At 37.1% G+C, this 14,221-nt stretch overlaps 2 protein-coding genes across 2 annotated transcripts; one reads left to right on the forward strand and one right to left on the reverse strand.

Moving 5' to 3' along the window:
• Window positions 1–975: 975 nt before the first annotated feature.
• Window positions 976–4,803, forward strand: LOC126786401 (PI-PLC X domain-containing protein At5g67130). The gene is made up of 9 exons (XM_050512223.1): window positions 976–1,218; window positions 1,324–1,399; window positions 1,495–1,617; window positions 1,733–1,870; window positions 3,071–3,169; window positions 3,289–3,592; window positions 3,835–4,058; window positions 4,164–4,250; window positions 4,361–4,803. The coding sequence occupies exons 2-9, from the start codon at window positions 1,331–1,333 to the stop codon at window positions 4,559–4,561; spliced, it is 1,245 nt and encodes a 414-aa protein (XP_050368180.1). The 5' UTR covers window positions 976–1,218; window positions 1,324–1,330; the 3' UTR covers window positions 4,562–4,803.
• A 5,815-nt stretch (window positions 4,804–10,618) lies between these two features.
• On the reverse strand, window positions 10,619–13,338 carry LOC126804990 (probable serine/threonine-protein kinase At1g01540). The gene is made up of 7 exons (XM_050532074.1): window positions 12,663–13,338; window positions 12,376–12,480; window positions 12,151–12,273; window positions 11,880–12,050; window positions 11,663–11,792; window positions 11,369–11,578; window positions 10,619–11,087 (listed from the first exon to the last, which is right to left on the reverse strand). The coding sequence occupies exons 1-7, from the start codon at window positions 13,265–13,267 to the stop codon at window positions 10,956–10,958; spliced, it is 1,476 nt and encodes a 491-aa protein (XP_050388031.1). The 5' UTR covers window positions 13,268–13,338; the 3' UTR covers window positions 10,619–10,955.
• Window positions 13,339–14,221: the final 883 nt, after the last annotated feature.

The following is a 14,221-nucleotide window of genomic DNA, read 5'->3' on the forward strand; positions in this document are numbered from 1 at the left end:
AAAAGCGGGTCAGCGAAGGGTCAACCCGTCATGACACATTTAATAAACGGGTCAACGACGGGTTAACCCGCTAACACGAAATGAACCCGCGAACTAAATTCTATATAAAAAAAGTGTATACAAGCTATTTAAAAAATTGTAACATTATATGTATATATGGATTTAGTAAGTATTTTCTCATTTTGAACTAGAATTTTGGGTAATACATTGATTCTTTTTGTTTGGTTCTTGCTTCAATTGGTTATCTTATCTAAAACGACATGATATATTTAATAAATGGTTTAAACGGGTTGGAAACGGGTAACCCGTTTAATAAATAAGTTGAATTTGAGTTTAAATTTTTGACACGATTATTAAATGAGTTGGGTTTGAGTTTACATTTTATGACACGTGAGACACTTTGACCCGACACGAACCCAATCTGACACGACCATTGACAATAACAATATGCATATGTAAAGATCAATTTGGAAATTGTGTCTATACTTTGATGAAATAATAAATGAGAAATAACGCGATCATACAAATTAAGTATTAGAGATGTCTATTTGATTGAAGTATACTTTACTAACAGTGTTTCGTTCGTTCATTCAAACTCCAAATCGTAGCGGATGATCTGCATGAATGAGAATTAGTAGATATTGAGTTAAAAAGAGAAAGAAGAATCCAGCTCTTAAAGAATGCAATATTCCGAACTCATAATCTTTCTATTTTTGCTATGAGTTTTTCTATGAAAATTAGAAAAAGAAAAGCAAGGCGATGCTAAACTATAGTGACAAAGAAGTCCGCACCTACCGGGAACCACAACGCAGTTCCCTTCGGCCTCGTGTCATCTAAAACCCGCCATAGAATCGACACATTGGTCGTTTTCCTCTGTTCTCATTTCTTCCTTCTCCTCCTCCTTTCTTATTGTAAATTTCAAAACCCAAATAAAGGAAGAAGAAGAAGACAATAAAACCCAGGAGAAGGGTCTCAGAGAACACTCAGCTCTGTCCAACCCACCCCAGCCCCACCCTTCATCAGAAAGAGAGAGATAGAGCCACCAACTCCTCCCTTTTCTACACTCTCTCTCTCTCTTTCAACCACCCCTTTAAACATTAAAGCCCACAACATATATCTATCCCCACATCTTCTTCCATCTATCTCAGTTTACAAGAGTCTCTCACACTCAACCCCAAACCTGGAAATTGTTGCCCAAAAAAAAAAACCAAAAAAGTGGTAAGCTTTCTTCTTTGATCAACATTTGTTTCCTTTCTTGCAAAACCTCTGAGGCTTAAACCTCCCTTATTCACATTGCCATTATATCTTCAATTATATTTGCAGGTTAAAGATGGGAACTTTCTTACTTCAAGCTCTGTTCATCGTAGCTTTCCTATTATCGCCCTCTATTAGCCTCAAGGTTTAAACGTTTTTACCACTTTTAGCTTATAAACCCGTTTCTATCTTCTGGATTTGTTCTATTTTTGACTAATGAGTTTCTGAAATGGCTTACAGATCGGAGAGACTTGTTCCGTAGATAAAGATTGCGACGCCGGTTTAAGCTGCCAAACATGCGCTGCAAATGGTAATACCCGACCCAGATGTACACGGATTCAACCCACAAATCCTACATCTAAGGTAACATATAACTCTTCTTTCTTAATTTGCATGAATATTTGTTTTGATTCAGTATTGTATCAAACCCTGCATGTGGGGGTTTTGGTTTTTGATTAGGTGAATGTTGGTTTATTAGGTGAAAGGTCTTCCCTTTAATAAGTACACATGGTTGACGACCCACAACTCGTTCGCTCAAGCTGGTGTAAGGTCGTCCACTGGAAATATCATCATTGCTCCGATGAATCAAAACGACACCGTTACATCTCAGCTTCAAGTAAGTGTTATTTCTTAATTCGGATTCTTGTTGCCTCTGTTCTGAGGAGTTTGTTGTTCTTGACAGTTCCTTTGCTTCATTTATAATCACTGGTAATTGTTTTTTTTGGTGTGGGGATGAAATGGTAATCTTGCTAAGGTGACTTTGTGAATATTACGGTTAGGTTTTGCTTTCTTTTATGAGAGGTGTAAGATTGGGTCAATGTGTGAAAATGCTGAAGGATTTGACCAAATGAGAGTAAATGAAAAATCCTAAAAGTGATTTGGCACATGGTTGATTTGTAGGGTGTTACCTTGTTGTTTGTTTTTAATTCCCACACTCCATTTTTTATGTATGGTGTGTTACATGCCTATAAAAGTATTGGCATATGCAGCGGCATTGCATCATAGAATCATTATAATTGTCAAATTGGGGCGCAGGAGTTCTGATATTTTGGTGCTCATATCCCATAATGTGCTGAAAGGTTTAAGAATTCACCCTTTTGAGCTTAGGATTTAGTGATTAATTTCTACATATAAATGTATCTATTTAGAAGTCTAGACATGATTTACTGGTTTTAGACGAATGCACAAGATTTACTGATAAGAGATCAGAGGGGTCAGGCCTGTGGTCTTGTGTGAAGTCTTAAATCTCTTAGCAGTCCAAATTGATGTTTTAACATGTGATTTTTTTATAGATTGTAATATGTTGTCGTTAAATCACTAGGCTGAAAAAGCATAATCATTTTCAGGGCAGACTGGATTTTAAAGCAAAATGTAACAGAGGAAATAGATAAAATGGGTTTCTAAACAATGAGGAATCTCAGGTTAAGCATGTGGGTCTGTTGACAACAATTGATGCAAATGTCACTGTTCTCTTTTCGCTTGAGTACCTGTCCCGGAGATTAAAATTTACGAATTTGAGCCTTTGCTGATCATACTGTGATTAAAGGAGACGCCTCCAGCTACCTAAAGCCACCTGAAACATTTAACTAGTGCCCATGAAATTATGCAAAGACTATGCCATTAGGTCCATTATCAGCTGCCTCCCGGCCTCAGCTTCACTTGTTTTTAACTTTTTTTATCTATATGCATATTATCTATATAAGTGAATTATGGTAGAAGTCGCTTTCTTCTTTTCAATTGTTTTTGTGTTTGTTAAATTTATAAAAACTTATTTCATCTGGCTAACACCATTGCTATAATTTTCATTGTGCGGCAGAATGGAGTTCGAGGATTTATGTTGGATATGTATGACTTTCAGAACGACATCTGGTTATGTCACTCAACTGGGGGTCAATGTTACGCTGTCACATCATTTGTAAGTGTTGTGACTTCGTTAATGGTTCTGCACGAGTTAAATGAATCAATTTATAATACAAATGCTTCATTGTTGTAATTGATTTATCGAGCATGCTTGTCCCCCAATATTTTCTGCAGAAACCTGCTCTTGACGTGCTGAAAGAAATTAAAGCATTTTTGGATGCAAATCCCTCAGAGATTGTCACTATATTCATCGAAGATTATGTAACATCTCCATCAGGCTTGTCAAAAGTCTTTGAAGCAGCTGGCTTAAAGAACTTTCTGTTCCCAATGTCTCGAATGCCAAAGGATGGGAAAGATTGGCCAACCGTTGATGATATGGCTAAGAACAACCAGAGGTTGGTAGTCTTCACCTCTAAGTCATCTAAGGAGGCTTCAGATGGAATCGCTTACGAGTGGAACTATGTCGTAGAAAATCAATGTGAGTCGTCTTAATACTTCAATAGAATACCCTCACTAGTGTGTCCAATGTTTCTTAGAACTACTAGTTAGATATTTTAACATCCTACCTTTATATATTTAGGTTCTTGTTGTACATCTGCAGGAAGCATTATTGTTTGTGTTAAAAATCAAACTTTCTGCATCATATAATTAGTTCTGGGCTTATGTAGATTAGTTTTTTCACCATAGTTCCTAAATTTTTGCTGGATACTATATTCTCAGATGGAAATGGTGGGATGATACCTAACTCATGTCCGAATCGTGCTGAATCATCTCCCCTGAACACAACTTCTAAGCCACTAGTTCTGGTGAACTACTTCCGTGATATGCCTAATGCATCCGCAACTTGCATGGATAATTCAGCTCCATTACTGCGCACGATAAAAACTTGTTATGATGCAGCTGGGAAACGGTGGCCAAACTTCATTGCTGTTGATTATTACCAGGTATTTACAGGCTAATCTTATGTCCGGCAATCCTTCAAACAGAGTGAAATAAACAAATGAAGAATTAACCTGTAGTTGCCTAACCTACTGATTTTGTTCTTGCAGAAAAGTGATGGCAGTGGAGCTGCTGAAGCCGTGGATAAATCAAATGGTCAACTGACATGTGGGTGTGACAGTATTACATATTGCAAGGTATGGAACCTTCACTTCTGTTCATAGGTGAAATTTATCCGTGGAACCATAACGATCATTTGCAATTTTGCATCACCTTACTTTTCTAATTGAAACACTTTATCATACAGGTGAATGCTACAACTGGAAATGCTACCTTTGGTTCATGTGATGTCCCAAAACTTGCTCCACCACCGCCTGCATCCCTCGGCATTTCACCTTCTCCTCCTCAAGGTCCTAGTAGTAACTTTGCTCCTCAGGATAGCACATCAGTCCTGTTGAGGTGGTTCTGTGCAACAATTTTGGCTGCCACGCTCTCAATGCAGATATAATTGCTGCACACCGTACCCTGTTGTAACCTCCCTTGTAATTTTTTAAACCACACGCAAAATCTTATATCAAAAGCAATTGATTCATCATTCTGGGTATTGAGGTGAGATATTCTGGAGATGTATATATGATGGACTTCTCAGTTCTCATATTCTACGAGTTTATGATTAATAATATCATATCTATTAGAGTATATATTAGACAATTTTTGGATTTGCCATATCAAAATAGATTTTATTAGTGACATTCGGTGAAATTGGCTATTATTCCCTAGTTTTCACTTAGGGTGCGGCTATTGTCACCCCATAATCTATTTTGTTCATCCCATAACTAATTAATTTATTGAAATACCGTAATGTCCTGATATAAAATTATTGTAATAGACCAAATAATTTATCCAATTACAATTTTTTTGTTTATTTTACAAAACACACGTATATACATATTAATCCTTAAAAATAATAAAAAGATTGAAACCAGAAACCCTAATTTGGTATTAAGGATTAGTCATCTATAGACAACAATGGATTGATAACATTATTGTAATAGACCAAATAATTTATCCAATTACAATTTTTTTGTTTATTTTACAAAACACATGTATATACATATTATTAAAAATAATAAAAAGATTGAAACCAGAAACCCTAATTTGGTATTAAGGATTAGCCATCTATAGACAACAATGGATTGATATCCTTAATCTTTCTTAAGTTCAAGAAATATTATGCCACTAAAGAGACATTTATAGACAGCAATGGATTCATATCAATGACAATATTGTTAAATTGAAGAGTGTCCTTGTTCTTTTTATTGAGATTTGGACTTAATATGATCTAACTTGTTTTTTTAGTTGAGATTTTTTGCTCAACTAAATTATGCTCATTCATATATGTATATATGAATATTGTGCGTGACCCTATATATTATTTGCAAAACATAATTACAAGTAGTAGTAATTAATTGCAAGCTTTTTTCTTAATAGAGATTGTCAAAATGAATTTGAAATACAATCTGAATAAATTAGAATTGAAAAAAAATGATGTAAGATGAGAGGAGAATGTAAAAAATTATGTTAGGTGAACAAAGTATTATTAAAAAATGACAAATTAGTTATTATAATTGGCTGAACAAAGTAATTTAGAAATGAAAAAAAAATTAGGGTGGAAAGAGAACATGGGGAAACAAAATAGACTGTGGGGTGACAATAGTCGCACCCTTCACTTATTTACAAATTCCCAAAAGAATCATTCTGGTCATATTATCTAGGGATGACAATGGTATATAAAAATATCCCAACCAGATCGTATATTAACCGTACCACATACGTTGGTATACCAAATACTCAGTATATGATATATGATACAGTATATCATACCAATATTAAAATACATTACGGTATGTGGTACATATTTTCATATATTATGGTATACCGTACCTACCGACTTATATTATATTTAATTATTTAATTAAATATATATATATATATCTTTAAATTTTAACCGTAAATTTATTAAAAAATAAATTCAAACCGTAGAAATCTACTAACTTTAATCTAATCTCTCTCAACCTCACACTTTCAGTTAGGGGTGGACACGGGTCTATTCGGTTCGGTTTTGGACAAAACCCATAACCCAACCCAAATTTTAAATTCGGTTCGGTTCGGTTCGGTTTTTCTATTTTAGAGACTGTAACCCACAACCCAACCCAACCCAACCCGTACGGTTCGGTTCGGTTCGGTTTTTTTTTTCGGTTTTACCCGTATGTAAAATACGTAATATTATATATTAATTTTAAAAGTACAAAATTTAACATAAAGATGAAAAACTAATAGTCTAATGATTATTTCATACCTAATTGAATTATGCCTCATCATTTAGCCCGTGGATCTGAAAAGCTCGCCGAGGCCCGCAAGCCCGATGGGTTTTTACCCGAAAACAACACTAATATGTCATAAGGGAAGACCCATTACCAATATGCGAACACTAAAAGTCGTTTGCATATATGAAATCACCTAATTTTTGTCACCGATTGTGTGCGGTCGCACCAAAAAAATCCATTTGGCAAAGCCCCGGTCAATGAGGATTTTAATATGTCAAAACGCTTTTTTTTTACCATAAGTATGGACGATCAATCAATATCCAAATCGGACGAAATTTTTACGGGTTCCCTAAATATATATACTGATCACATCTGCTAGTGTCGATCGACCATATTTCAAACTGGAGTTATCGATTGCTGAAGTGTCCACTAATGTATCATACCTTTATATTAGATTTATAATAAAACTATCGCATTATGAAGCGACTATATGAAGGAAACTTTTAGTGATCGATCGACACCATCCGATGTGATCAGTATATATATTTAGTGACCATGAAAAAATTTCATCATATTCGGACCTAGTTTGACCGTCAGAATTTCCGGTAAACTGAAAACACCACTAATTTGTCCTAAAGGAGAATCCATTACAAAGATGCGAACGCCGAAAGCCGTTTGCATATCTGAAGTCACCTAATTTTTGTTACCTTTCTTGCGCGGTCGCACTGAAGAAATCTATTTGGCAAAGCCCCGGTCAATGAGGTTTTATTATGTGAAAACGCCTCTTTTTTGGTTGACCGTAGGTACGAACGGTCAAACCATGTCCAAAATGGACGAAATTTTTACCGGGTCCCTAAATATATATACCAATCACATCTGTTGGTGTCGATCAACCATATTTCGAATTAGAGTTGACGATCACCCAAGTGTCAACTAATGTATCATAACCTTTATATTAGGTTTAAAATAAAACTATCGCATTATGAAGCGACTATATGAAGGAAACTTCTAGAGATCGATCGACACTAGCCAATGTGATCGTTATATATATTTAGTGACCCTATAAAAATTTCATCCAATTCGGACCTCATTTAACCGTCGGAATTTTTGGTAAATCGAAAACATCACTATTATGCCATAAGGGAGGACCTATTACAAATATGCGAACGCCGAAAGCCGTTTGCATATCTGAAATCACCTAATTTTTGTTACTTATCATGCGCGGTCGCACTGAAGAAATCTATTTGGCAAATCCCCGTTCAATGAGGTTTTATTATGTGAAAACGCCTCTTTTTTGGTTGACCTTAGGTACGAACGGTTAAACCATGTCCAAAATGGACGAAATTTTTACGGGGTCCCTAAATATATATACCAATCACATCTGCTGGTGTCGATCGACCATATTTCGAATTAGAGTTGACGATCACCTAAGTGTCAACTAATGTATCATAACCTTTATATTAGGTTTAAAATAAAACTATCGCATTATGAAGCGACTATATGAAGGAAACTTCTAGGGATCGATCGACACCAGCCGATGTGATCGTTATATATATTTAGTGACCCTATAAAAATTTCATCCAATTCGGACCTCATTTAACCGTCGAAATTTTTGGTAAATCGAAAACACCACTATTATGCCATAAGGGAGAACCTATTACAAATATGCGAACGCCGAAAGCCGTTTGCATATCTGAAATCACTTAATTTTTGTTACCTATCATGCGCGGTCGCACTAAAGAAATATATTTGGCAAAGCCCCGGTCAATAGGGTTTCAATATGTGAAAACGCCTCTTTTTTAGTTAACCGTAGGTACGAACGGTCAAACCATGTCCAAAACGGACGAAATTTTTACGGGGTCCCTAAATATATATACCAATCATATCTGCTGGTGTCGATCGATTATATTTCGAATTAGAGTTGTCGATTTCCTAAGTGTCAACTAATGTATCATAACATTTATATTAGGTTTAAAATAAACTTATCGCATTATGAAGGAAGCAAGACGGCTAAATAATGCGCCTCTTATACATTAGGTCAATTAGGTTAGAAATTATGTGTGGCTGTGAGGCCGACCACACTATTTTTTTATTTAAAAAATAATAATAATGTAAAATTATAAATATGACAAAATAATGTCGTTTTGTAACGTTGACCATTGACTTCGGGTTGTTCGGGTCGGTTCGGTTTCTATTTTCTAAGGGACTTAACCCAAAACCCAACCCAAATAGAATCGGTTCGGTTCGGTTTTTTTATTTTCGGTTCGGTTTGATTCGGATTTCGGTTTGTTCGGATTCGGTTTGGGTTCGGGTCCGGTTTTTTTCGGTTTTCGGGTCAGTTTGTCCACCCCTACTTTCAGTCACTTTTGAGTTATTTGAGTTCTCTCTCTCACTTCTCGATCTGCTTCTTTTCCTCTCTCATTTCGTTGTAGATCTATTGTTCTTTGATTCGCCGCCCGCCAAATACACTCATTCTCTCGTCTTCTTTGTCAAGTACACTCTTTTTCTCGTCTTCAATTTATGTACTTAGTTATGAATGAATCGATTCAATCGAATTCCCAATATGTATTTAAGCTGTTTATGCTATTATTGTAGAGAATGCTATTACGCAAAACTTTGAGGTAAGAAGAGGTGGTCCGAGTACAAATGCTTAGACCTATCAGTAACACCATCACTGCCTTCAACATGTCAACATATCTCGCCTTTAAACCTATCTTTTTTTTTTCAATCGTTTTGAGAATTTGTTAGTATTTTGACAGTTTGGCTATTTGGACTTTGACTTTCAATTTATGACTTTGTATTTGGTTGAAGTTGTATAAGACTTTGAAATTCTATTGTTATTTCACTTATTTGTTATTACTTATTTGGATTTGGCCTTTAAATTTTTAGGCCATAAATATGTTGGTAGAAGCTCATTACCAACCGTACTACTCAATTGGTATACCAACGTTATTAGTTTGTATAAATGGTTGATTTTCATACCAATTATATATATGTTGGTATATGATATTGGAAAATTAAGGTTGGTATACCAACTAATCCACCCCTAATATTATCTGTGTTTGTTGGAATTTAAAAGGGTATTTCCAATATACTAAAGAATGGGTTTGTTTTCCAATCCTGCATGTTCTGATTATATTACTCCCCCATAGTTTTTGACTTGCCAAATTATTCAGTTCAGTTAATCAAATCTCAACCATTTCCAACACCATTTTCTGATAAGCATCGTCTCTCCCAACTCCAAAGTGCTCAAGAGTTGAAACAAAGTGACAAACCACATAAGACCAGGAGATCTCTACTCACGTATGATCTAATACCACAATGGCAAAATGATTTGGTGGTGGATCTCAGACTCCCGGTCCCTATCAGAATATGAAGGAAAATGACATGAGAATTACCGGTGCAGTCTTTCAAAGTACAAAGATTAAGGTCACTAACTCTGGAGGTTAAAACGTCCTAATCTGCCACATTGAAGTATCATCTGCTAGGGGCGGACAAACTGAAACTGAATCATGACATTACAAATTCTAAAACACCTTCTGTGACCTGTAAAATACGATGTGATAGCTTTCTACACATTAGGAATTCTGAGTGGGAGTAGACTCTTTTGTCAAAAGCTTTGAGCCGAACCATGCAAAACATGCGAAATTATATGGTGCAGCGCTGCATACCATACATACCTCTAATCTACCATTCATACATCTCACGAACCCCACGTGCATTTTAAGACACCATACAGCGCTGCACCATAGACGAATCCTGCAAAACAGTGCAACATTAGGTAACTACTGAACTAATATAAATCTATAATGCATCAAAGCAACTAAAAAGATACAACCTTTTATATCTTTCACAAAATTGCAGAAGTTTAAATATGAAACAAAGTGAAAATTTGATGCTCCTATGCAGAAGTTAGTCCTTCTGTTGCCATGGTCATATTCCATATCCACCTAAAGCAAAAAAACAAGTTCAAATGCAATCATTTTATTTTATTTTTTGGTAATTAAATGCAATCTTTTCTTGTTTATAAATGAACAGAGTGATAGAAAACTTCCTAATCAGGGCTCTGCTGTAAAGTTGTGTATAGTCCCACTCTAAAATTGAGAGCTAAACAGATATATGACACTAGTGGGACAGCAGACAGCAGTGTATCAGTGTATGATCAAACACTAAGTTTGTCCAAGTTCTCAGACCAATAATGGTATGGCCTTCACTCTACTGTATGTCTGTATCATAATGTGAATAAAGTTCATCTTTGCCTCTTCTTTGAAAAGTGCATTTGTCTGCAGCCCCAAAAATCCTAAGCTCTTAAAAATGTAACTTGAATTTGCTATATACGAAAACTCTCATTCAACTTACAGGAGTGAGCTGAATGTGAGTAGATTACATGACACTATAATATGGTGGATGTTGTTTCAAATATGGTGCACAATAGAGGCTGTATACAATGTAGACTAATAACCTACGAAAAAGCCACCAGGTAACTGGAAGTTTCAGCGAACCCAATGACCATTTGAAAGAGGATGAGATCTGCAACCGGCAAATATTTTACTACTTCTCTTCTTCATGTCTCTGTCATATCTTATCAGCACGCATTCGATTTTCATATCCGCTACTATCACCTGAGTCTGTCACCTGCTTGTCCTTCAACCTATTCTTCACATTGTCAACATCTGAGCATCCAAGGACCCGTATAGATTTCGCATCCTGAATCACAGTGTTGAAAACTTGGTAAGTAAATAACAGATTACAGGGTTCAGTAAAGAAATTACACATAGCATCAGAGGTGTAAATGCAGATAGTACTGGAACAAGTGAGGAAAGCATTAAGGCTAAATAAACCAGATATCAATGAAAATGGATAAATGAACATTATAGATATTTCTGTACACAAAGAACAGGGATAAGACGATCTATGTTGTATGGCAAGTGCTAAAAGAAATCGAAATGAGAGTTCAGATTGATTTTAATTCAGAAGTGCATACATACATCTTTGAATTGCTCCTCTTCAGCTTCTAGCATATGAACAACATGTCCCATTTTTGGCCGCTTCAGCGCATTTGGGTCCACACACTTCAAAGCTACAAGAAGAGCCCTCTTGAGTGCTCTAGAACGAGGTTTCTCAGATAACTTAGGATCCAATACTTTCTCTGGTTCCCTGTTCGAAACCATTTTCTTAAGCCACTCAACTAAGTTCACCTGAAAATTTCTTTAGTTTTAGATTTTAAAAAAAAATATGAAGGAAAAAAAAATCCGAAAGAGAAAATGAATTCTTGTCCAAACCTCTCCTGGAGGCTGGCTATAATCAACTGGATTCCTCCCTGATATTATTTCCATGATAAGAATCCCAAAGCTATACACATCACTTCTTTCATTCAACATGCCTGTGCTGGCATATTCCGGAGCTACATAGCTTTCAAAAGGCAGAACAAACTGTTAGTATATCCAATGCAAGTGAACGAACACAGACACATCACATGGAGGGAAGGTCCAAACATACCCAAACGTTCCCATGACTCGGGTTGTAATGTAGCTCCTCTCGGAGCCAATGAGCTTAGCTAGGCCAAAGTCTGACACCTTGGCATTCCATTGCTTGTCAAGTAATATGTTACTCGATTTTATATCACGGTGAATAACCTTAGGTTCCAGTCCTTCGTGCAGGTATGACAACCTACATTGTCAAATAACAATGTCAACAAATGTCATTGATGAGAGGCAGGGGAATGTAGAAAAATCAATCGTTTAAATCACATATGGAAATTGCATTATACCCTTTTGCCGTTTTCAATATGATATTCATCCGAATCTCCCATGTCAGAGGACTCACAGGCCCTACATCGCCATGAATCCACTGTTCTAAGTTACCATTGTTGACGTACTCATACACAAGCATCCTATCACATAAGAATCAACCAAGCACTACATCAATTACTTGATGATAAAATATCAATGCTTAAAAAAAGAAAAGCTAGAAGTATCAGGGAAAGACAGAGTACCTATGAGCTCCTTCAGCACAGAAACCAAGCAATCTCACTAAATTCTTATGTCGAACTCGTCCGATTACCTCAACTTCAACCTTGAACTCCTTCTCAGCTTGCCCCCTTCACAAAATATACAATCCCAGTCCATCAGTCCAATGACACACATTCCACTAATCACAATCAAAACTAACACAATTCTATAGATCTAACACTAACTAAAAATCACTTCATAACAACCCAATTGCCTACACACACAACATTAGAAAAGCAAAAAAAAAAGTGTGAATTTTCAAATAACTCACTTGTTGTTGAGCAAGTTCTTGACAGCAATATGAGTCTTGTCTTCCAAAACACCACGGTACACAATCCCATACCCTCCTTCACCTATAACATTCTCATGCACAAACCCATTAGTTGCCACCTCAAGCTCTCTCAGAGTGTACCAATGCCCCCAACCCAAGTGAGAAACCTCAGGGCCCACCATAGCAACCTGAGCCTCCCCACTTCCATGTGAAGAAGAAGACTTCCCACACGGATAAGTTATCCTATGGTCCTTCCCTATATCAATGTGAACCTTCTGGTACCCAGTTGGGCTCTCCTCCTCTGCAGACTTGAGCAAAGCCTGCCTCTCGATTCTCGGAGCCGGTTCGGGTTCCGGGTTCGAGAAAGCCTGAACATGGTCGACTCTGATCTCCTGGATCTCCTTGGGGACGGCAGGGATTGAGGGTGTCTGTAAAGACTTGTTCTTGGATCGCTTGGAGGCCAAGTAGAGTGAAATGAGGACCAGAACGAGCACAAAGGCGGCTCCGACGCAGACTCCGAGCACCACCCACAAGCTTAGACCAAAAATGGAGGTGGGTTCGGAGAGGTGGTCGTTCATGTGCTCTGTTTTGACATCAGACGACATTTGTGGTGCTTCTTTTACATGAATGTGAAGAGCTCTCTGGTTGTGCTAAAGATACAAGCTTTAATGAGAGAGTGAAGAGTAGAGAGAGAGAGAGAGAGAGAGAGAGAGAGAGAGAGAGAGAGAGAGAGAGAGAAATGGCAGCTGGCATTGATGGGATGGTTTGGAATCGGAAAAAGATCGTAGTAGAAACTAGAGAGATGGTTTGCTTTTTTTTTTTCTTTTTCTAGGGAGGTAAAAAGAGGCGGGGTCGTTGGAACTTGGAAGCTCCATCACCATGGTTGTGTAGAATTGTAGATTTTTAAAGTACAAATACGGAAATAGCCGAACAAAGCAAGTGTAGGAAAAGGAAAGTCAAAGACTCGAAGTCATCGTTCTAGTTAACAAGTATGCAAGTGTTACTAGAATGTGTCAATGTGCCGTTTCTGTTAATTTGTTAGAAAAATGTGTGATATTTGGTGTATCAATGAAATAGACATTATGGAATGGAGATCCTAATGAATATGTATTGTTAGCATAGGCTTATGTTTGACCATAATCAGCACTAAAATCAGCAGTGTTGAGCCCAAACGAAGCTCGAACATACAACACCGGCGTGGAGCCAACCACACCAGTTGCGCGGCGGGCCGCAACACGGCCCAATCCGACTACAGACGCGCCTTCACGCTCGCTCCAAAAATGATTCTAGGAAACACCTTTAGATAGAGCAAGCCCCACATCGGGAATGGAACGCTGGTCCACCTCTACTCAACTATTAAAGGCCTAACCCTTTGTCATTTCAAGTAAGCAATCCAAACTACTTATCGTTACTCTGTAGAAATTACTATCTACCTAACTTAAGCATCGAAGAGTTGAAAACCACGCCACCGTGGTCTCTACTCTCACGAGTTGTGATGTCTGTGACAGGAAGAAGAGCAAGGAGCACAACACATCATAAATCGACGTAGTGGAGTGAAC

This window comes from Argentina anserina, chromosome 1 (genome assembly GCF_933775445.1).
Source record: "Argentina anserina chromosome 1, drPotAnse1.1, whole genome shotgun sequence".
Taxonomy (NCBI): Eukaryota; Viridiplantae; Streptophyta; class Magnoliopsida; order Rosales; family Rosaceae; genus Argentina; species Argentina anserina.

Coding starts and splice junctions, on each gene's coding strand:
- LOC126786401 (XM_050512223.1), top strand. CDS start 1,331: ATGGGAACTTTCTTACTTCAAGCTCTGTTCATCGTAGCTTTCCTATTA. Junction 1,618..1,732: donor CCACAAATCCTACATCTAAG/GTAACATATAAC, acceptor TTGGTTTATTAG/GTGAAAGGTCTTCCCTTTAA. Junction 4,059..4,163: donor TTGCTGTTGATTATTACCAG/GTATTTACAGGC, acceptor TTGTTCTTGCAG/AAAAGTGATGGCAGTGGAGC.
- LOC126804990 (XM_050532074.1), bottom strand. CDS start 13,267: ATGTCGTCTGATGTCAAAACAGAGCACATGAACGACCACCTCTCCGAA. Junction 12,274..12,375: donor TGTGCTGAAGGAGCTCATAG/GTACTCTGTCTT, acceptor CTTATGTGATAG/GATGCTTGTGTATGAGTACG. Junction 11,793..11,879: donor CGAGTCATGGGAACGTTTGG/GTATGTTTGGAC, acceptor GCCTTTTGAAAG/CTATGTAGCTCCGGAATATG.